Source organism: Macaca mulatta, chromosome 6, assembly GCF_049350105.2.
Source record: "Macaca mulatta isolate MMU2019108-1 chromosome 6, T2T-MMU8v2.0, whole genome shotgun sequence".
Taxonomy (NCBI): domain Eukaryota; kingdom Metazoa; phylum Chordata; class Mammalia; order Primates; family Cercopithecidae; genus Macaca; species Macaca mulatta.
The window spans coordinates 121,325,332-121,349,702 of record NC_133411.1 but is presented as its reverse complement, the minus strand read 5'-3'; the positions used below and the strand labels follow the sequence as shown (position 1 = coordinate 121,349,702).

The following is a 24,371-nucleotide window of genomic DNA, read 5'->3' as shown; positions in this document are numbered from 1 at the left end:
ACAGAGGAGCCAGGTATTTACACCTGGCCAGAGAAGACACGAACAATCTGTTCAGGTACGTGGTGCATTGTAAGAACATGGTCTTGAATGTTTTATTTAAATCAAGGATGTCCAATCTTTTGGCTTCCCTGTGCCACATTAGAAGAACAACTGTCTTAGGCCACACACTAAATACACTAACACTAAGGACAGTTGATGAGCTAAAAAAAAATAAATAGAGGACCTCAATGTTTTAAGAAAGTGTAGGGATTGTGTTGGGATGCATTCCAAGCCATCCTGAGCATGTGGACTGCAGGCTGTGGGTTAGACAAGCTTGGTTTAAAGCACTGACTGTATGTTACGTGGTTGAAATATCATCTCACTAGTATTTTTATTGACAGAGCATCTTGAAAAATAAGGAAAAGCTTACACGGACTTACAATCTCATCAAAATATAATTTTATAGTCTGAATCAATGATTTACATTACAGTTGGGAAACCCTGGGTTGGAGGATTGTGGTGTCAGAATGATTTCTAGTAGCCCGAGGTGATGATGCGTCTGGGAACTGTGTCCACAGCACTAAGATGAACGTTTTGTATTCTAGTCATTCTCCTTCCCTAGCGTTCTGTTTCTCCCCGTCGCTGGCCTTCTGTTCCTTGTTCCTCCCCCTTCCTGGCGAGCCGTTCCTTCTTCTCTAGTGTGCAGTTCCGCACCACTCCCGTGGACAGTACCGGTGTTCCTCACATTCTTGAGCATACTGTCCTTTGTGGGTCTCGGAAATACCCATGCAGAGACCCTTTCTTCAAAATGTTGAACCGGTCCCTCTCCACGTTCATGAACGCCTTCACAGGTAAGACCAGCATCCTGAACGGAAAACCGTGTTTGGGTTTGCCAGGCACACACACGGGAATTCAGTTAGTTTCTGAGAAGGGATGAGAGGAGTGGGCAATTAATGTTCTAGAATACTTTTTACCTCTCTCTACCTGAAGGACATTAGAAATTTCATCCTTCAGGAAAGCCACATGGTAGCGAGATTATAAAAACTAGCGTTTGAATAAAAGGTACATGAACTTTTCCCACAAAGGTTCAAAACAATTTTCTCTTGGGGATATCGCTACAATGCCAGGCCTCCAGAGTTACCACTAACATTGATGTTTGACTTTTAGTAAGACTGACGCTAGTGGATAGGGTGACGATGAACAGTGCACTCTGTGAAGGAGTGACATCGAAGAGCAAGTTAAATCCATGCTGTTACAGAATGAGGTCATCTTTGTAGACATGTGAAAGTCTCTGGAGACACTTGAGAGAGTTTAGATGTTCGCTGAAGAAAGCCCTGGTGCCGTCCAGTGCAGATCCTGAGATGAGATGGGAAAGCTGGCACTCAGGGTGATGAGCTGGGACAGCTGCTGAGGTCGGGGGCCAGAGCATGGAGCCACTGCCCCATCTCAAGAATAGCTACAACTTACTGTCCTAGGACAAAGGGGAAATGAGGCTTGAGATTCAATAATTTTAGTAGAAATCCGTTAAATTTTACAATTTCACTTTTCATTTGTACCCAGCTAGTGATTATACTCTGTATGCATTTTCCACACAAAATCCCAAGGACTTTCAGGATCTCCTCTCAGTGTATTTGGATGCCACCTTTTTCCCAGGTTTAGGTGAGCTGGATTTCTGGTATGTCATACGTGATTAACTAGTTGATACAGACTTTAGTGTTTGAGTCACTGTCAGCTTATAATTATTTGTCCTGAGGCAAGAAGGATGGCGGCTGGAACATGAGAATCCTAGCGACCCCCAGATGCCCTTGGTCTTTAAAGGAGTCATCTTTAATGAGATGAAGGGAGCGTTTGTAAGTTTTCTTTTTTATGTTGTGTTCAGCTTACCTTACCCATGTACCATATCATGATATAGACACATCTGGAAGATGGTTGATTTTTCTTCAATATTCTCATTATAGGTGACATGTTCTTGGATTAGCTGGGGTCAGTGCTGTGAGCAGAAGCCAGGGGGTAGCAGGGCCAGGCTGCTGTTCTTCCCAGCAGGTCTCAGACCATGTCTGACGACCCCCGTGTATGATCTGCAGGGAGAGAAAAGCTATTTTCATACCACTATCAACACATTGTCTTTTTCACTCATTCTTGCCCAAGTACATGGTGTACTTTCTAGAGGCTGCGTGGTGAGGTGTGTGACACACAGCAAGCTGGATACAGAGCAGATGGGGGAGTCCAGCTTCGCCTCTGAGCCAGACACTACAGAGATTTGCAAAAAAGGCAACACAGCATCACTCTAAGTAGTCAGTGTTTTACTTTGTTATGAGAAGTATTTTTCAAACATATTTATATTAACATGTAATGATGGCTTACCTTAATGCATAAATTTTTTAATACTTTAATTTTTTAATCAACTTTAATTTAGAATATAGAAAAATTATATAAACACACACAGGTACCTACACAGGCAAAAAAAAAGCCCACATAATCAAAAGCTATTTGGGTCCTCATTAAAACCCAATTGTGCCTAGTGTTCCATTATTGGAATCCTAAGCTTGTGGGAGTCATTTATATCCTACAGCTCAAGGTCATTGCCAAGGTCTGATTTTTACAAAAAAAATTGCAACCTCAGGCATAAATGGGTTAATTTTTCAGAGTGTAAAGGAGTCTTGAGATCATTTTGGATTAAGGGCTGCTGTCCTGGGTCTGTGTCTTCATGTCCCCTTGTGACTTTGACAACCTGCCTGTGCTGCTATCCCTGAGGCTCATGGGTGGCCTGCTCTCTGTAGCCTCCCTCAGCTGGTGAACTATTTCTTACCTTTTCATTCTCAATTTGGTGGTCTTTTCTTCCAAGGAGTCTTCTTGAAACTCAAGTTGGGGTGACAGCTTCTCCCCACTTGCCTGGTGGCTGGTAGGCAGACCTGGTGATCCCTCCGATTTACAGCCCTCGGCTATGCGTTTGTTGCAACACACATCAAAAAGTCCATTGTTCTCAATCCTTGCGTCCTGTGCATGGGTGATGGTGATTGAATACAGTGTTAAACAATGCCTGCAGGGTGTCTTTTTTTTTTTTTATTTTAATACCATTAGAACAGTTTTATTTGCAAAGTATTACAGGCATATGCACCAGAATTTGATCAATTGGCTATATGGTAAGTAATGTAGCGTGTGTGTATTATTCTATATGTATATATTCTTATTTATTTACTTCACATTTCAAGACAAACAATGAAAGGATATTCTCCCAGCACCTTCAAAACAGACTTCTTCCCCTCCGCACGTACTCAGTGGTCTCTGGGGGTGACCCACTCTGCATCCCGGAGCTTACGTGGGAGCAGCTTAAGCAATTTCATGTCACTCACTATCACCCAGGCAATGCTAGGTAATGTTTTGTTGGAAAAGTTTGATGGTGGATTGTGAAAAGTTGACTTGTTTGTGTTCTTACATTTTCATGACACGGCTTCTCTCACATTTAGCGATGCTTAAGAAATATCTAAGTGTAGGTAAGATTCTTGGCCTAAGTTTGCCTATCTTACTTGGACATTGATTTTGGACATTTACAATGATAGTCTTCAGTGGGCTCAGCATGGTGGTTACAAACACGGTGTTTAGAGAACCCCAGAGAAGAGTCCTGGCCCCCAGCTTCTTGTCTCGCTTCCAGTTTTGTTGCATGGAGAGTGGGGGTGCATGGATGGTGCCCACCCCGACCCAGGGTGTGTGAAGCTTCGAGTCTGTCCTTGGCACGGAGAAGTGCTCTTCCGATAGTGGATGCAGTCACAGAACCTTAATTACATCCTCACTTTCTGATACATCGCTTGTTTCTTATGTCACTAATATAAGGTCATTATCATAATAATGTAGTAATATGTATTATATAAAATACTAATAATTTCCATATAAATGCTAATGTAAAAACATATTTCCAAGATTATTTTACGTAAAAAGAATTATGAAAACTTTCAAGCATACAGAAAAGTAGACTAGGATAATGAGCCCCTAAACACTTATCACATAATAGATATCCTTTTCCTTGTGAAGTTTTTGGAAGTAAATTATAAACGTCATCATCTACCCCTAAATATTTGAATTTGTGACCCTAAAACATCAGGATTCTTTCTTACATGAGCTAATGCCATTTTCAGTTTTAATAGAATAAAACATGCTTTCTTAAAACTGCCTATTTCTTATTCCATATTCAAATCTTCTAGTTGGCCTCAAAGTGTTTGTGGCACAGGGTCCCACAGATCACAGCTGGTCAGCCCGGGTCTCTCCTGGGCACCCTCTCGGACGGCAGCGGAGTGTGCAGGCCGGGTTTCCTCCGGGCGCTCTCACTTTCCAGGTGACCTGGCTGCTTCTGTGTGGTGTTGGGTGCCATGTTCCTGTGTTTCCTGAGAACTGGAACTTAGATCCAAAGACTTAGTTTCAGTCAGGCTGTGACTTTTGAAGCAGAGTCCCTCGTGGGGAGTTCTGCATAGATGGCCACATTCTACCGTCGTGTGAGGCCTGCTTGCCTCCACTGGGGGGGTCTCACGCCAGCGGGGTGCATGCTGAGAGTCGGCCACTGTCTTGTGAAGATCTGCTTTCTCCCTTCAGCCACGGAGCAGCTGGTGCACTTGAGTTTCTGGTGTCCTGTGATAATGAGTTTCTCATCAACCTATTAATGGTTTTCATATTCATTGAGGATTATTGCCTGAATCATTTATTAGAGTTTGTGAAGTTTTCAAATTCTGTAATTCTTCATTCGTTTGCTGGACTTCTTCAAAGAAGAGCTCCACATCAGCTGGGGCTGTCGGGTTATCTTGAAATATGGTTCTGTGGAAAAGGCAGGGGCGGCTGCTCTCCCTGGGAAGTCCAGTTTGAGGAGGAGGGGTGGTGCAGGAACTACCTCTAATGATGACAGAAGAGGCTGTCTTTTTTTTTTTTTTTTTTTTTAAAGACAGGGTCTGGTTCTGTCCCCCAGGCTGGAGTACAGTGGCATGGTCTTAGCTTACTGCAGCCTCAGCCTCCTGGGCCACCTCAGCCTCCTGAGTAGCTGGGACTACAGGTGTGCACCACCATGCCCAGCTAGTGCTTATATTTTTTTGTAAAGACAGAGTCTCGCCGTGGTGCCCAGGCTGGTCTCGATCTCCTGAGTTCAAACAATTTGCCCACCTTGACCTCCCAAAGTGCTGGGATTACAGGCGTGAGTCATTGCGCCCAACATGGAGAAGAGAGTTCTTTCTTTTCTTCTTCCCCCCCCCGCCAGTCTTTTGTTTTGTTTTTTAGTACCCCTGTGACCTCACAGAAATGTTTCTGTATATGTACATATTTGAGACGATGTGATCAGATGGAATTTAGTTTTATGCCCACATTTGCCCCGGCTGTTGGCCCATTTTGGTCTCACTTCTTTGGTTTCTATGCCCCCACTCCCACCTCCCTAAAGCATGCACAGCCAGGCCCTCCCTGCTCCAGAGGCTCAACTGTCTGTTTCCCAGGGAGCTCTGATTTCTGTGGCTAGTGGGGAAGGGCCTTTGGAGAGTAGCATCTGGACACTAGGGGTGGTGATTGCTTCTGGATTCTCTCAACCCCGAGAGTGTAAAGTTTGTTTCTAAATTCTAGAATGAGAAATTTCTGAAGGTTCTTTAAGATACCAGTTCCCCAAACCTTAACCATAGCTCAGACAACATAGTAAAGAAAAAGATAAATTCTATCATTGTAACCTTTTACCTCTGGTTGAATAAATGTTATCTTTATTATCATGTATAACCTTGAACTTGTTGCCAAAAATTGAGTTTTGTGAAATTGTCAGTTGGATTACTCTATTACTGTACAAGGGTTATAAAGTATTTTAACAAATACCTCATCTGGTGTTTGTCACATCTCTAGATGAAGTTTAAAATTAAAGATCAATTTTTGGCTAGGTGTGGTAGCTCATGCTTGCAAATCCAAGCACTTTGGGAGACCAATATGGGAGGACTGCTTGAGGCCAGGAGTTTGAGACTAGCATGGGTAACAGTGAGAACCCATCTCTAAAACTTAAAAATTAGCCCAGTGGGCGTGGTAGCTCATGCCTTTAATTTCAACACTTTGGGAGGCCGAGGTGGGGAGATCACCTGAGGTTAGGAGTTCAAGACCAGCCTAATCAACATGGTGAAACTCTATCTCTACTAAAAATACAAAATTAGCTGGGCATGGTGGCAGACGCCTGCAGTCCCAGCTACTCAGGAGGCTGAGGCAGGAGAATGGCGTGAACCCGGGAGGAGGAGCTGGCAGTGAGCGGAGATTGCACCACCCGCGCTCCAGCCTGGGTGACAGAGCGAGACACTGTCGCTGGCCACGTGCATCCCGTCCACATGGAGATGAACTTTAAGATTCTTTACACAATGGATTTCAAAGACTTAGTATGGAAAACGGTGTAAAATACTAATCAACACAATAACTGATTGTTATCAAAATAGTGGGCTGAATGCTGAATATAAAACAGTTTTTTTTTTTTTGTTTTTTTTTTTTTTACTTTTTTTCCTTTAGATAGGGTCTCACTCTGTTGCCCAGGCTGGAGTGAACCTGTGCAGTCACAGCTCACTGCAGCCTCCAACTCCTGGGCTCAGGCAATCCTCTCACCTCAATCTCCCACGGGGCTGGGACTGTAGGTGTGCACCGCCACATCCGACTAATTGCTTTATATTTTTGGTAGCAACTGGGTCTCTCCATGTTCCCCAGGCTGGCCTCAAACTCCTGGGCTCAAGTAATCCACCTGCCTTGGGCTCACAAAGTGCTGGGATTACAGGCATGAATCATGGCACCCAGTGTCCCCCCGTCCCGGCCCGCCTTTCTTTAATGTGGCAACTAGATCATTTAAAATTGCATATATAACACAAGCCACCCACGCAGGCCCCAATCCTGGGAGATGCTCCCGTTGGAGAAACCTCCAAGAAGGGGATCTGCTTGGATTTGCAAACGGCCCCTCTGGCCCCAGGGGGATCTGCTGTGCAGAGCTGCTCTGGATTCGGCTCTTCAATACTGCCCTTGAGTGTACTGTGCACCTCTTGACTTTCGACCAGCACAAAGCTCCTTATTAAACGCTGACAATAATTCCTTCCATTCCAGGTGCCATAATGGATTCATTAATCTCCTGTTGATAGTTTTTTGCTGGTTTTCCCAGTTCCTGCTATTCTAAGCACTGCTGCGAAGACTCTCCTTTTACCCCCATCTGCCCGTGTCTGTCGCAGCTCACACGCTCTGCCTTCCAGCTGTAATAGCTGAGTGCCCATTTACCCCACGCCCCACACACTCAAGTCCCTGGGTCTCCTCTCCAGGGTGTGTCTGTGGGCACAGGGCTGCCCTGCCACATGCCCCACCCCATAAGATTCCATCTGTGGCCGCTCCTTGTGAGACCCTAAACTCACAACTTCCCCTCCTGTCCTCTCCTCTCCACAGAACCACCATTATCGGAGACAGTCAGTCTGCTTCCCAGTCAGTCTGCTTCCCTCCACCTGCTTCCCAGTTCCCTTAAGGCAAATCCAAAGTTCTCCTCTGGGCCACCCTCCTCTACCGACTCCTCCCTCACCGTGGGGTCAGGTCAAAGGGCCCCAACTAGAGGCTCCCCTGGGCCCTTTCATAAGACAGGAGTTTTTCTTCTCAGGTCCAGCTACAGGCACATTGTACCCACGCCTCGCCGCAGGAGTGAGAGCTCCAGGGGCATAAAGGGCTTGGTTCTTTTGCCTAAAGCCTGCCTTGACTCACCGAAAGCACTCCGTTAATGTGTGAAATGATTACAGAAACACAGAAATAAGGCTAGGTGTGGTGCCTCAAGCCTGTAATCCCAGCATTTTGGGAAGCCAAGGCGGGTGGATCACTTGAGGTCAGGAGTTCGAGACCAGCCTGACCAACATGGTGAAACCCCATCTCTACTAAAGATACACACTCACACACACACACACACACACACACACAAAACCCAGGTGGGCGTGGTGGCGCAAGTCTGTAATCCCAACTACTTTGGAGGCTGGGACAGAAAAATCGCTTGAACCCGGGAGGCACAGGTTGCAGTGAGCCCAGATCAAGCCACTGCACTCCAGGCTGGGCAACAGAGGGAGACTCCATCTCAAAACCCCCCCACACACACACAGAAACAAAATCTTAATTGTAGTAAGACACAGCTGAAAAGATATGAAGGAATGACTCCCCAAGTCTACTGCATGCCAACCTTTCAATCATTTTCCATTCAGAAAACTTCACATCAGATCATTTACATATGTACGTTAAGACAAGGGGTCCTATATTAATGAATCTTCTCCGTCAAAATCCTGGTCAAAGTCAGAAAACAATCCCAAAGGACTCCTGGGAGCATCTCACGTTGGAGAAACCTGGAGAAGTGGAGAAGCTGATCTGCACGATTTGCAACCACCCCATTGGCCCCAGGGGGACCCGCAGCACCGGCGCCCTCCCCCTACCGGTGAGAGTCGGAGCCTCACTCAGACCCACACAGTCAGGATCTGCACCTCCGAAGGCTCCCCCAGGCGGCTCTGGGCACATGGAAGCTGAGAAGACAGCAAATGGGCCCTGGGGTTGGGGTCCCAGCACAGTCTAGCCTTTTCTCTTTTGCCTCCTGAAGACTTGCACTGTGGATGTGTGTTAGGGAAGATGGGAGTGAAGAAAGAGACACGGAGAGAAGACAGAGACCGAGTGATGCCTCCATTCTGCAGAGGAAAACACCGAGACCCTATCTCAGCACTCCAGACTGCAGGGCCAGGGCGGGACTTATAAGTCTCTGCCTCTCAGTGCTCTGGTCTGCCATGTGTCTGGCTGCCTCTTCCATCCTGACAAGCACAATGACTGTAATTCCAAACAAAGGACTGGCAGTTGGGGGTGAAGATGGAGAGAACCGAGAAGTGGGGAGGGAAACGGCAGCCTCTGGCAGCTACTCTCTAGTACTCTCTAATAAACACAAACACAACAGCAGAAAGGGCTTGTAGAAAAGAAACACAAAACGCAACCCAACTACTGACACATGGCCCTCTGTTCCATATTCACCCGCACGTTCTTAGCAGAAAGGCAACTGTGAACGTGCAATCTGGTATACTGACATTTGCCCTGACCACGTTGTTACCGTATCTTCATCTTTCTAATTTTAATTGTTTCTCACGGCCCATCAGATTGATAGAGCTTATTTTTTTTATTTTATTATTTATTTATTTTTTGAGAGGGAGTCTCGCTCTGTCACCCAGGCTGGAGTGTGGTGGCAGGATCTCTGCTCACTGCAAGCTCCGCCTCCCGGATTTACGCCATTCTCCTGCCTCAGCCTCCCGAGTAGCTGGGACTACAGGCGCCCGCCACCTCGCCCGGCTAGTTTTTTTGCAATTTTTTAGTAGAGACGGGGCTTCACCGTGTTAACCAGGATGGTCTCGATCTCCTGACCTCGTGATCCGCCCGTCTCGGCCTCCCAGAGTGCAGTGATTACAGGCTTGAGCCACCGCGCCCGGACTGATAGAGCTTATTTAAAGAGCCCTGATTCTCCCTGATAAAAGGTTGGAGTCCTGTATCAAAAGCTTTTAGTTTTCTGTAACCAAGAGGGAAAACATGCTTCTTTTGAAAGATGACAAAATGTCTAGCTTCGAAGGTTCCTCCGAGTATGGCACACAAAGCGGTCTGCATTCATAGAAAATGATGCCATCACATAAATCTCCCACTGTGCCACGGGGTGACACCATCACTCATCGTCTGCCTCCCAGACCCAGTAATTTCTGCAAAATCAATTGCTGCACTTTACACTGAAAAGATCCCATCAAAGAATGTGTGTGCACAGGATGGTGAGGGGCGCCGTAGCTGTGTGAGGCGAAACGGCACTGTTCTCAGTTTCCCATTCCATCCTACTGGACTCCGAAGCGTTGCTTCAGAGATTTCCATTTTATCTTATAATTAAATAATATGCACTCTACTGGGGGAAGAAAAGCAGCCCATCACATTGGTACTAAGCCTTCATATCATTTTTGCCATCTTGACTCCTATCGCTATAAAAAGTCATTTTCCGTTGCCCTCACAAAACCACCCAAGGAATATTGCTTCAGACACCAAAGGTGCCCATGTGGGGATCAAGCCTGGTGTCCAATAAATGTGTATGGCATTGACCTAATGCATGTCCGGTCAATTGAAACCTCACACTTCTGACTTCGGTTTTAAGGTACTAATCTTGAAGTCTTAACAGTTTATACATATTGACCTGAGGATGTTGGCTACTTTTGATTAGAGAGGGTTGAATTCCTCTAAAGGACTTCATGAATGAAGAAGATAGCTAGAACCCCTGGTTTCCTGCTCCTCACTGGAGATTCCAGGCGGGAGGCAGGCAGCAAACACTTGTGTTCCTGTCAAGCGCCAGGCGTGGTGCTGGGCACGGGAAAGTCACCAGCGAAGACACAGCTACACGCAGCACTGAACATCCCTGCTGCAGCCACAGGGCCTGGCCACACCACGGAGCTCTGTGAACTCAGGGAAGCTGGAAAACCTCGGGCATCCCTTGCTCATGTGTAAAGTGGGGATAAGTCAGTGCCCAGCATCACTGAGGGCCTGCCACATAATAGCTGCCACTAAACGCTAGCTATTCTCACTAGGATTGGAAAGGTTGATACTCAATTTATATGACCTTTCTATAAATACTGTATTGATGTTCCTGTCACCACAGGCAAAAAGGACGCTGCTTTCGCATCCAGCCCACCCTAAGGATGCACCTGGACTTCCCAGTACACTCAGCTCCACCAGGCATCAGGCCCCGCAGAAGCCACAACCTGTGACTAAGACAGTGAGTCACTCTTGGTGTGTGGCACAGTGTGACGTGGCGGTGGGCACTTAGTCATGATCAGTCCGCGATCAAGAGCTGCGGAGCTTATTTTAGGTTGAGTGAAAATCAATTTACGTTTCCAGACATGTCTTGGGACAACAGAAGATACCCGAAGAAGCAGGGGGAAACAAAAAACAAAAAATCCCAGAGCCTGAGACAGAAGATACCCAAAGAAGTAGGAAAAACAAAACAAAACAAAACAAAACAAAAAAAAACAAGCCTGAGAAATACTTTCTTCATTCAAGGCCTGGGGAGTCAGGAATACAGGAAAGAGATTTTCAATTTTATCTTATAATTAAATAATATGAACTCTACTGGGGGAAGAAAAGCAGCCCATCGCGTTGGTATTAAGCCTTAATATGATTTTTTGCCACCTTGACTCCTATCGCTATAAAAAGTTATTTTCCATTCCCCTCACAAAACCACCCAAAGAATATCTGTGTAATTTTGAGCAAGTTGGGTTTTGTTCACTTTTGAGCATTAACTAGATTAAGGAGCTTCACCAAGAAAGTCCCATGAAAAGTATGGTGGAGGCCTGACATGATGGCTCATGTCTGTAATTCCAGCTCTTTGGGAGGCCAAGGCAGGAGGCTCACTAGAGGAGGCCAGGAGTTCAAGGCCAGTCTCAGCAGCATAGTGAGATCCTGTCTCTACAGAAATCATAATAATAATAATAATATTAATAATAACAATTAGCTGGTCATGATGGTGCATTCCTGTCTTCCTTGCTACTCAGAAGGCTGAGGCAGGAGGATCACTTGAGCCCAGGAGTTTGAGGCTGCAGTGAGCTATGATGGCACCACTACACTCCAGCCTGGGTGACAGAGCCAGACATAAGCACTCTTCATGGTCTAAGGGAGAGTACAATATTTGGAATTAGGATCTGTTTTGCTCCTACTACAATCACGTATGCCCCTCATGCCCTTACCTAAGTTATTTTTCTTTGTGAGTCTTTCTCCCCACTTCCAAAATAAGGGCATGCCTCTCTTGGGATCATGTATCTAGGCTTGGAGATAAGAATTGTAAAGCTCCTAGTATACAAAATATTTTCAACAAATGGTAGCTATGGTCATTTTAATATATGGAATTTTACCATAATTTCACATCTGACAGGTAATTCCCCTGAAATTAATACTTGAATGTGAATATGTTCTCTGATCTCTAGCTACAGGCAATAGTCTTCTATGTCAGGGAAAATCAAGTACTAATATAGAATCAGAATAAAATGGCAAAAAGAATGGGGGCACAACAGATAAATTCTCGAGGAATAACCTACTTACTGTAAGAATTTGTAAATCTGTGGCAGCTAAGACCAGGCCCTCTGAGCACATCTGGAGGTGAACTTCCTTAAAAGAAATGCGTCCAAATGCTCCAACAGGTTCAAGATCATATCTCGGAAGGGTAAAGCTCTTTAGAGTCTACAAAAAAATTGTGACTTCGGCTCTGCCAGGGAAAGAATGCCCAGGTGACCCGCCGTGGCGGGCTTCCCCAGGGACAGCCCAGGTGTGACCCATGTGGGCTCGAGGCCACCGTATTTGATGCCACCTGCAGAGCTGAGGGCAGCTGTCTCCCATTAAGCCGAGGCTGTACCAACCAAGCCACGTTCCCACATAATATTGGTTTCCAAAGTACCTTTTTCCCCAGAAGAGAAGAGGCGTGGACTTACTAACCTTCAATATGTGTAACTCCTCCCAGGTGGCAAAACCAGGATAAAAGAGAACACCGCGATTCTGCCAATGTATCCTAATCTCACATGCCTGTACACAAACTCCCAAGCATTTTAGCAAGCTTTTGGACATGAAGCCCAAAGGAATGACCCATAAATATTTTCCAATACATACAGCATCTGAATGTTTTTCTTTCTTTTTTTTTTTTTTTTGTAGACACAGAGTCTCACTATGTTGTCCAGGCTGCTCTGGAACTCCTGGGCTCAAGCGATCCTCCTGCCTTGGCCTCCCAATGCACTGGAATGACAAGCACGAGCCACCGTGCAGGAACCACAGTACCTAAATTCCAAAATAAGCTTGAACCCCTGACCTTCCACCCGCCCTGGTGACTTCCAGAGATCGGTTCCTCTTCCCGTGCCAAAGGTTTCTTGTCTTTGGCGGCCCAGGTAAAGTCACTCAAGATGTTCCCTCTGCTTCTGAAGGCCTTTGACTGAGAAGCCACTCTGGGTCCTATCCCGACCTCAGGCGGTTCCACTGGTACTTGCACATCTCCAGGCCGGTTTAAGTCATGCTGGCCAGACTATTTCCACTTCACTCTGGTAATTTCTCCAATCCCAGCGTCTGCTGCATCACCTTTTCTTTCTCTGAGAATCCAACCCTACAGGAGGAATGCTGAGGCTGGGGGGGTCCTTTTACTAGAACGCTAACGCCAGAGCACTTCCCAGGGGCGCTGGGGGTCGGGCTGCAGGGCGGGGTCTGGCGCTGCCACTGGGGTCTCCCGCGGGGGGTGCTGGGCCTGGGGAGGCTGCGCTGCGGGCTCGGGGAGTGCGTGGCAGACGGATGTCCGGGCCTGGGCGCAAGGAGACTACGGGCCCGGCATCACGTAGGCGCTCGCGGCGGGGTGGGCGGCGCCCACAGCGCCCCAACCTGCAGCACCACCGCCCGCCCCGCGCGCTCAAGGGCGAAGGGAAGGTCACCGGGGCCGGGGGCTGGGGCCCCATCCCCGCTCCATCCTTGTGCAGTGCGCGGTCCCGAAACGGGAGGAAATCCGCCATCCGGGCCTTTCCATGCATCTGCTGCAGGAGGAACCGGGAAAATAAAAATCAAAACCCAGCTCCGGGCGCGTCGCGTCTCCAGCCCGCGCGATCGCTAAGGCTCCCAGGTAGCGTTTGCCTGGGAAGCGCGGATCTACCATCCAGCGGCTGCAAGGATCCGGGCGCTCCACCGTCGGGGCACCGGCGCCCCCACGTGCACTCGGGGCCTGGGGCGCACAGTGTCCACCACCTCCGGCTCGTCAATGTTAAATGTCCTCCCGGCGCGCCCGCGTTGTGGGCCCAGACTCGGACCCCTCCTGGAGAGCCGCTTCTACATTGCAGGGAAGGGGAAGCCCAGAGCCCGCGCCCCGGCTCCGCTGACGTCCCGGAGTCCCCGCTTCCTGGTCCTTCCCGTCCGCAGAGGCTGGCGGGGAGGGCCTGGGACTCATTTTAGTTTTCGGTATTGTCACTAGCCGAAAAGCGACTAGTGCAGGAAACCCTTTTTTTTTTTTTTTTTTTTTTTTAAATCCTTTTAGGAAACCCTTTTTTAAACTCTTCCAGCGGAAAAGCGACATGCTGGGGGATGACGTGGGGCGGAGTTAGGGGGCAGGGGGCCACTTAGCAAGTGATCGCGCTGTACCCACGCTTCGGAGGGGAAGCCCGGCCCCGTCCTACAGCTCTGAGGGAGAACGTCGCCCAAGGGCGCTCCAGGCGACCCCCTCTGCCAGGCTCAATTTAAAACATAAACCGGAGGGGGTGGAAAGCTCACTCTCTTCCGGACGGAGGTTCCTACCGCCGTGTCCCTTCCTCCTCCGCCCCACCCGGCAAGGACCTCGGGGCTGCCTTGCTGGCTCACGCCGCGCCGCAGGTACCCCTGCCGCTCCGGGTCACGGGCTTCTCTCCAGTTCTCCCCATCGCTTCCCCGCTCGTCTCCCCGGTTCTTCCCATCGCTTCCCCACCTTTCCCCCGGGTCCTCCCATCGCTTCCCCCCTCTTCTGTCCCGTCGCCCCATCCACTTCGCTCTGTTCTCCCTCCTCCGTCCGTCACTCCCTCGCCGCCGGGAGGGGGGCGCGCACCTTGAGCATCCCCGCCGCTGGTCAGCACGCCGATGGCCTTGCGGGCCCCGAAGAGGTGCTCCAGGAACTTCCGCAAGGAGCCCTTGGTGTCCCGGGAGTCGTCCGCGTCCATGGCGAGAAGGCGGAGGGCAGCTCCTAGTCTGGCTGCGCCGCTGGCAATGGGAACCCTGCCGGCGCGCGCCCGACTCGGAACCGCAGCCAGGCCGGCGCCCCTGCGCTGACCCAGGGCCAATGGGCGGTGACGGGATGGACCCGAGCGCACAGGAGGGGCTGCGGGGGCGGGGGCGGGGGCGCGGCTAGGGGCGGGGGCACGGCTAGGGGCTGGGACAGGGGCTGGCGGGGTGGCGGGTGTGGGCAGGAGGACCTACGCGGGGGTCGTCGTAGGTGGGGGCCGCGCTAGCGGTGGGGGAGGCCGCAGAGGCGGGGGTAGAGCCACAGGTGGGCGGGGTCCCTGCGGGCGGGGCCGCGTTGCTGGTGCGCGAGCCTCGCGGGTGGGTTGGAGGACTCTGGTTGGGGGCTTTAGAGATGCCCCGAGCACCACAAGTGGGGACGGGGGCAGCGTCCTGGGGAGGAGAGACCGCAGGGGGGCGGGGTCACATCGTTTACCTGGCGCGCCAGAGCGGGGCGGGATAGAAAGCGGGGAGCATCTCCCGGGGGGTCGAGGGAGACCCTGAGTGGGCGGGAACGCCGGGGCGTGTGGAAACCCCTCACTTGCGGGGGGCGCCGATGCGGGGCGGGGTGGAATTGGGGCGCGGAGACCCCACCTGGACTCGGAGGCTCGCGCCCGGCCGCGTGTACAGCTTCTTGTTGCCTGCAGGATTCCTCTTGGGGCTGTGCTGGGAGCCTTGGGGCGCGGCTTCCTCGACCCCCGCCCCCAAGTTTTCTCTGCAGCCTGAGGTCGGGAAGGACGGACGGAGAGTGGATCCTCCAGGTGGTGGGAAAAGCTGATCGTGGCAGGCTTAGCTTTGACGAAGCTGCGATTTCCGGGGCCTACGGAGGCTGTGACGCTCCTGGGCCCCAGCCCGGCCCTTGGGGAGAAGCAGCCTTGGGGTAGAGGAGGGTATCGGGCGCGACCCTCAGAGACGCCTGGGCGCGCGAAAGTCAGAGTGGGGCAGGAGGAGGCGCAACAGGACTGGCCTGGACGGGAGGCGGGACGACCCTTCCTCCCCACCTGTGCCGACCTCGGCCGGCTTCACTGGCCAACTCCACGTGCTGAAATACGCACACCCAATGGGATGTGCGGTTGCCTATCCACAGCTTAACAGCCTGGTGCCAGTTACCCTGCGATGGGAGAGGGGGCAGCCCCGACAAAAGCAGGGGCTTATGGGGCCCCGGTTCCTGCAGCGCTCACCCCACGACGAAGGGCTCCCAAATGGCCCCACTGGACGGCTTACCGGAGGATGGTCCTGCGCAGTGGGTGTTTGTTGAACAGATAAGAGACAACAAAAGAGACTAAGAAGAGGTTTCTTCTATGAACCTGGGAAAGTGAAGCAGTCGCAAAAGAGAGTCTCGCCAAAGGGCAATCCTGGGGAAAAGATGGAGAGGCATGGATTTTTCTTGCATGTGTACCTCATCCTGGGGCTCATCCCGCTGAGCATCAAATATTCATTGCAAAAGAGGAAAAAGAAATATGCTGCAGACAATGCTGGATGGTCTGATCTCTCCATTGGCCGGAATTAACGGGGCAGTCCCTAACCCCCCGTGGTCCTCAGAATCACCTGGCCTATGCACACCCCCACTAAACCACTGAAGTCCAGTTTCTGCGAGCGCAGCCAGGGAATGTGTATTTTTAAACAAGCCATCTAGGTTACTCTGATGAATGCAAAGTCGAAGAGCGCTGCTCTCATGCACTGAGCCTGGGCTTTATTCTATTAATAAAAAAGAAGAGGAGAATCCTGGGTGTCTTAAGGAGGCAGTTGAGTGGCCTTTGCCTTTTGGCGGGTAGGAGAGCAGACCGAGGCTCTAAGCACCCGCACCCACTGCTGGGCTCAGGATCTGTGCTGGAGAATAGAAGGGCTAATTTAATTATTATGCCTTTTTAGAGCATATTACATGTGGAGAAGGTGGGGCACGCTGAATTTTATTTTAGCCAAATACCCCTTATCTCCTTATACACTAGATATTTTTATATTGAACATTAGGGGATGGGTCATTTGTCATCAAATTGCCTGTAATACAGAAAACGATAGATACAACCGAACAGTTCAACCATGACGAGTTAAATAAATGATAATAAAAATAGATGCTGCAATAATATTTAATTGCTGTTACCGCTACGAGGATAAGTGTCTACTGACATGGAAATATGTTCAGGACATACAAATAAGTGAAAAGGCAGTCCTAGACACAGTGCGAGCCTGTGCGTGTGTGTGTGTGTGTGTGTGAGTGTGTGTGAGTCTGCATACATATGTAAATGTTTCTGAACATTTTATTTCCTTTCTTTTGCTTAGTATAGGTAATGCTATTTTTCTCTCCAATGAACAGGTATTGTTTAGGGAAAAGAAATAGTTAATTAAAAACAATAAAAGTTAGAGTGTCAACACCCCCAAGGTTACGGATTATGTTGAAAAGTTTGTCTGTATGTAAGGGCTGGGGTCAGGTGGTCACTGACAGTCCTCACACATCTGTTCTCATGAGTTTGGCCCATTGCTCAGTCAGTCAAGGAATTAACATATATTAATATGTGCCTGTAGCTAAGATGGAAGAGAATAGCTATAGCTCTTTTTTTTTTTTTTTTTGCAAGTCATGTATTTTAATGGTGCTACAACTAGAGGTATTTTTTTTTTTAATCGTTAGCCTTAGCAATGAATCTTCTAATTCAAGAGGAAGATACTACATGCCGTGCTGACCGTACAGCTTCCACCCAGTAGGACCTGAGGTGTGTGTTTTTTTCTTTATTGTCCCTTGACAGGTTAGTCCAAACTGTGGCCCACACCAGCACACAGTTAAACCACAGGTATGATTACTCCTTGAGCCAGGAGTGCAGGCTTCACTGGGCTCTCTGCCCCAGGGGCTCTCCGCGGCTGCAGCAGGTGTCTGCCCAGTGCTGCCCTGTCTTCTGAAGGCTCAGGTTCATCAGGGGAGGAGCTGCTTCCATGCTCGCTTCTGTGTTGCTGGCAGGATTTTGTTGCTTACAAACTTGGACTGAAGGCCCCAGTCTCTCCGTGGCATCAGCTTCAGGCCGCCCTCTGCCCTGGGCAGGTGATTGGCTTTGCCAGAACTAGCACCTATCAAGAGCCAGGGGGAGAGTTCCAGTGGACGGAACCTGCAGCCCCTCCCAATCCAATCTCAGGAGAGACCGCCACCTCTTTTGCCTGGTTCTATTCATTAGAAGTGAGCCGCTGAGTCCAGCCCTCTTCGAGGGTCTGGCTGTGAACGCTAGGGGCAGGGGCCAAGGGGAGCCACTTGGGAGGGGAGGTGCTGCCTGGGACCTGCCTAGGACAAAGTGAAGGAGAACATGCATAGGGACAGATGCCCTTCCCACTTCCCCTCTGTGGTGAGCACAGGAGCTGCCGATGTGCCCTAAAGGAGTTGTGGCATCCCAGGGGGGGAAGCAGCTCCCAGCCATGAGGGCGCCATGACCCAGTGCCCCAGCATGTGGGGCTGCACATTCCAGGGCTACCTGAGCTGCAACCTCTTCCCCTTCCCTGTCGTCTCTGCCTGTGCATGGAGTGGGCGTCTCAAATCTGCAGGGACCGAACTGAGCTCAGGCCTCTGCACCCCTGCACAACCCCCCACCACTCAGTCTTCCTCACCTCAGCTCCTGGTGACTCCATCCTCCCAGGGACTCAGGCTGAAACCTTGCAGTGCTCCTCCACCCCAGCATCTAAGTCCCTCAGGAAAGTCCTTCTTGGCTCTTCATTGCATCTGGAGCCACCGGGGCCAAGCCACCACCTCTGACCTGGACCGGCACAGGCTCCCTCCCCATCCCATGCTCTGCCCCCACATCCACCCCACCTCCATGCCTTAGGTGTCCTCAGCTTCAAAGTCAGGGTGCACCTGTCAGGATGTAAATCAGGCATATTCTCTGCTGACTCGGAGTCACAGGCCCCACACAAGGCCCACTGGCCTGTCCTTTGCTCCCATCAGATCCTGGTGCTGCCCAGAGGCCCATGCGGGCACCCGACAACCTCAGGCCCCCGACAACCTCAAGCCCAGCCTGCTCTTTCCTCAGACCAGGCCCTCCTCTCCCTACCCACTCTGCCTACCTTCCTCAGGTCTGTCCTGAAAGGTCTCCTGCATGGTGAGGCCTCCCCGGATCACCCTCTCAGAAATTTTGGGCCCCATGCACATTCCTATTCCCTCCCTGCCTCTCTTAAAACATCCTCATCCGTGTCACACATGGGGCATTTCACCTATCTGTTGGGCTTCTCGACAGGTCCCCCTGCTAAACTCTGAATGCCGTGGATTCAGAGCTCTTTGACTATTCCCTGCTGCAGGCCCAGGGCAACAGGAGAGCCCAGGACAGAGTGAACCTATCATGGGTGCTGCTGAATGAATGAATGAAGGAGTGAGTGAGTGAGTGAAGGAGTAAATGAGTGAGTAAATGACTGAATGGTGAGTGAGTGAGTCAGTGAATGAGTGAGTGGATGAATGAAGGAGTAAATGAGGGAGTGAGTGGGTAAATGAGTGAATGAGAGAACGTGAGTGAGTGAATTGCTGAGTGAGTGAATGAGTGAATGAATGAATGAGTGAGTGAGTGAATGGTGAGTGAATAAGTGAGTAAGTCAATGAATGAGCAACTTAGTGAATGAGTGAGTGAATAAGTGAGAGTGAATAAGTGAATAAATGAGTGAGTGAGTGAATGAGTGAGTGACCGAGGGAATAAATGAGTGATGAGTGAGTGAGTGAATGAATGAGTGAGTGAGTGAATGAATGACTTAGTGAATGGGTGAGTGGGTGAATGAGTGAGTGAGCGAATGAGTGGGTGAGTGAGTGAATGGGTTAGGGAAAGAGTGAGTGAATGAGTCAGTGAGTGAACAAGTGAATGAGTGAGTGAGGAAGTGAGTGAGTGAATGAATGAATGAGTGAGTGAATGAGTCAATAAATGAGTGAGTGTGTGATAAAGGGTGAGTGAATGAATGAGTGAGTGAGTGAGTGAATGCGTGAAGAGGTGAATGAGTGAGTGAAAGAGTGAATGATTGAGTGAGTGAATGATTGAGTGAATGGGTGAGGAAATGAGTGAGTGAGTGAATGAGTGAATGGGTGAGTGAGTGAAAGAGTGAATTAGTGAATGGCTGAGTAAGTGAATGAGGGAGTGAATGAGTGAGTGAATGGGTGAGTGAATGAGTGAGTGAATGACTTAGTGAATGAGTGAATGAGTGAGTGATTGAGTGAGTGAATGGGTGAGTGAATGAGTGAGTGTCTGAGTGAGTGAATAGGTTAGTGAATGAGTGGGTGAATGAGTCAATGAATGAGTGAGTAAAAGGGTGAGTGAATGAGTAAACGACTGAGTGAATGAGTGAGTGAGCGAGTGAAGGAGTGAATGAGTAAGTGAGTGAATGAGTGAATGAGTGAGTGAATGAGTGAGTGAATGAGTGAGTGGGTCGCTCAGAGGAGATGAGGGCCGGAGCTGCCCTCTGACTGCTACAGTAGACAGGAGCTGAGGGAGGAGTCTGAAGCGTGGGATGTGCCCACTCGGTACATATACCCTGCTCCACACATCCCCGAAGAAACCCAGTCTCACCAGAGTGTTCTCTTGAGAATTATTAGTAACAACCTTTTTTCCCAATATTTCACATATGCAGGATGATTTCTTACTTTCCTTTAAAATGTCAATCATTTTTTGGACTTGGAATTCTCCACTGCTGGTCCACACCACTGTATTCTCCCATACGGGCATCCCCCAAGTTGGAGAAAGAGTCATTCCCAGGAATGGATAAAAGCCAGAAGGGCATCATCAGGTGGGGCAGCTTCTCCTATCATCCTCCCCTTCCTGCTTGGGTTACCCTGAGTGACTTGGTTTGGAGGTCTACAAAATGCGGACGCATCAAATTTGGATAAAAGCCTAAGCAGTTTAAGAGGTTGCAGTGCTAGCAGGAAAGTCTTTGGCTCCCGGCACCCTCCTCCCCTCCAGTCTCTGCTGGACCCAGGACTCTGACTCCACCTTTGGCCTTGGGGGTTTCCTTCCTTCCTTCCCAGCCACTGAGCCGCCCTGGGCTAATCTGCAACCTCAGAGGCACAGCCCTCCTCCTCTCCTCCTGCCTCTTCCTCTCTTCTCACTTTCCTTCTGCTTCTTTTGGGACTTTGGAAAGTCCAAGAATAAGCAAAACCGTAGGCCAGAAAACGTTGCCTTCAGCCCATTCCCCTCCCGCCAGCTTCCCTTCAGACTCCTTGATCTTTCAAAATTATTTTGCTTTGCATCTAGATGCTAAACTTTATATAGAAAACAGGTGGGGTTGGTTTCTTGGCCGGGTACAGTAGATCACACCTATAATCCCAGAGCTCTGGAGGCCAAGGCAGAAAGATTGCTTGAGGTCACATGTTTGAGACTAGCCTGGGCAACACGGGGAGACCTCGTCTCTACAAAATTAAAAAAAAAAAAATTAGCCTGGATTGATGGCACATCTGCAGTCCCAGCTACTTGGGAGGCTGAGGCAGGAGGATCACTTGAACTCAGGAGTTTGAGATTACAGTGAGATACGGTTATATCACTGCACTCCACTTTGAGCAACAGAGTGAGACACTATCTCCTAAAAAAATAAAAATAAAAAGTGCTGGAGTCCATATCCAAGCCCACAGCCAATTGCGACATGCGAATCTTTTATTTTTATAATCCGCCTCTCTTGTCTAAGTGCCAAATGACACTCACATCGTGTGTAACTCCTTCCACCTTTGTCTGGCTTCTCTTTCCTTATATATTAAGAATCAGGTTGCATAGAGTTCTGAGAAAATAAAACAATAAATCAGCTGTGTGCCGTGCTCATGTCTATAATCTCAGTGCTTTAGGAGCCTGACACAAGGACAGCTTGAGACCAGGAGTTTGAGACCGGCTTTGGCCACATAGCGAGATCCTGTCTCCACAAAAAATAAAAAAATAAAAATAAAACATTTGCAGGACATGGTGGCACACCTGTAGTCCCTATATACACTATACAGCACATATAACACACAAAATGTGCATTAACCGACTATCTGCGTGATCACTGAGGCTTCCACCCAAAAATAGGCTATTAGTAAATTCTTTTTGGCGTAGTCGGGAGTTATTGTACGAATTTTAACTGTATGGCGAGTTGGTGCGCCTAATCTCTGCATTGTTCACGGGTCAATTGTATTGCTTAAGAGGTGGCCATTGGAACACTCCTTAGGGGCTATTTTTCTTTTTTCTTTTTTTTTTTTTTGAGACCATGTCTCGCTCTGTCGCCCAGGCTGGAGGGTAGTGGCCGCATCTCGGCTCACTGCAAGCTCCGCCTCCCGGGTTTACGCCATTCTCCTGCCTCAGCCTCTGGAGTAACTGGGACTACAGGCTCCCGCCACCTCGCCCGGCTAGTTTTTTGAATTTTTTTTAGTAGAGACGGGGTTTCACCGTGTTAGCCAGGATGGTCTCGATCTCCTGACCTCGTGATCCGCCCGTCTCCGCCTCCCAAAAGTGCTGGGATTACAAGCTTGAGCCACCGCGCCCGGCCCAAGGGGCTATTTTTTTTTGTTAAAAAAGTTTTTGCCACAATGGGCCACTCATTTAAGGCCCTAGGTTTCCTCACTTCCGAGCTCCTGCTGCCATAGACCAAGTGCTGATCATTTTTGGTGCTCAACATACTTGTGGCTTCCATCCGTCACAGATCCCACTCTGACCTTCCAGGAGCTGCTCCTTCCACTGCCTGTGATCCTGAGGGTCAGCATGTCCAGCCAGGCCAAGTAGCGCGATCAGTCCTCTCCTCTGTCCCAGTTCATGGATGGGCACAGGGTGCGGGTGGTGGGGGTAGTCCACCCGGTTCCTGCTAATCCCACTGGATCATCAGGCGGGGAGAGCCAGCTTGCATAGTGAAACCAAAGAGAGCTGCGAGATGGAGAGTGAGAGTGGGATATCAAGAGAGTGAGACACACACACACACACACACACACACACAGAGAGACAGAGAAACAAAGAAAGCAAGCAAGCAAGAAAGAAAGAAAGTGAGAGAGACAGAGAGGGAGACCAAAAAAGTCAGAGAAGCAGAGACACAGAGAGACATAGAAAGATAGAGAAAGAGATGGGGGAAGAGAGAGACAGAGAAACCCACAGAGTCTTAAAAAGAGACAGAGAGAGACAGAGCAACCAGGAGAGAGACACAGAGAGGGAGAAACAGAGACAGACAAAGACAGAGGCAGAGAGAGATGGAAAGAGAGATGGGGAGAGGGACAGAAAGAGAGAAGCAAAAGCACAACATTCCTTGAATTGCTTCTCCCTGAAGTCACCATTCTATTTCTGCACTTCCAGTCGCCACCAAGAATCTTTCTAAGTCACCTGTCCTCCTTCCTTCCCCATCTTCCTCATGCACTCTTACTAAAGACTCCTGAAATCTGCCTTCCCAATGACAACTCCTCCCTGAAATGTCACCACTGACTTCCAAATAACCAGCAAATAAAAAAGGTTTTTAAAACAATTACTTCCACCAGTTTCTCAGTTTAACTAAAAGTTATGGTGCTCTTTCTCAATACCTCTCTCGAAAATCTTTCTCTTTGTTTTTTATTTCTTTGCATGAATTAACATGAAAATAGAGCACAACATATTATAGTGAATATAGACTATAAATGATGTTTTGTGCCTACCTTATTAATAGTGATAAACACTGTATAAGTAATTTATTTTTGCCATTATTTTCTTACTATGGTTTGAAAGTGTCCCCCAAATTTCAAGTGTTGGAAACTGAATCCCCCATGCAGTAGTGCTGAGGGGAGGGATCTTTAAGGGGTGATCAGGTCATGAGGGTTTCGCCCTGGTGAGTGGACTAATGTTGTTATTGGGGGAGTGGGTTCCTTATCACAAGAGTTGGTCTGTTACAAAAGTGAGTTTGACCCCTTTTACTCCTTCATGCTCTCTTGCCCTTCCACCTTCCTGTGGGATGACACAGCACAAAGGTCCTTGCAAGATGCCCACCACCCCTTAACCTGGTACTTTCCACTTGCAGGACTGTGAGAAGTGAATCTCTGTTTTTGTAAATTACCCAGTCTCAGGCACTCTGCTAAGAGAAGCAGAAAACAGGCTAAGACAAAATGTTTTAGGATCCTCTTCCCTCACAGTTGCAGTGAGAAGTTTATAGCTTTGTTTTTCTTTGTGGAAGATAAAATGCTAAATAATAGGCATAATTTTGAAGGTTTCTCCTTCCATCCAAATATTTGATTCATTTTAAAATTTCTATTACACTGAGTTGTTGACCCTTGCTTCTGATGCCTCAGAGATGTCTGGAAGAAAACCACGGAGGAAACCTTGGGTGCCATATAGTCTATCTTATCTAAGCGCCCTCTGGACTTCGAGAAGGCTTTCTGTGAAGCAGAGAGCTAACAATGTAGCCCAGCTCAAGACACTTTCCTGGAAAAGCTTTCAGAACACAGCCATTCCTGGGGAGCATCACAGCTTTTAGACTTCACAACAGGCACCAGAGAGCAGTCAGAAGACCATGGAATATTTTGCCTGAATTCCTTCCAGCATTGTGTTCCAGGAACCTTGAAACTCCCTCCCCCTGCACGCGGGTCTTAGGTTTCTCTTTCCAAACCCAAACAGACTGTGTTTAAACAATTCCCAAGAAGACGACGTCTTTGCATTACATATAATTGAATTGTAAATCTTCTAAATTCAGAAAGAAAGAATATGGAAATAATTCAGAAGCCTGTG

General features: G+C 48.9%; 1 protein-coding gene across 1 annotated transcript; it reads right to left on the bottom strand.

The window, feature by feature from the left end:
* Positions 1–415: 415 nt before the first annotated feature.
* Positions 416–16,772, bottom strand: LOC144341286 (uncharacterized). The gene is made up of 7 exons (XM_078004361.1): positions 16,757–16,772; positions 15,272–15,452; positions 15,167–15,230; positions 14,929–15,123; positions 14,254–14,856; positions 2,789–2,976; positions 416–2,057 (listed from the first exon to the last, which is right to left on the bottom strand). The coding sequence occupies exons 1-7, from the start codon at positions 16,770–16,772 to the stop codon at positions 1,964–1,966; spliced, it is 1,341 nt and encodes a 446-aa protein (XP_077860487.1). The 3' UTR covers positions 416–1,963.
* Positions 16,773–24,371: the final 7,599 nt, after the last annotated feature.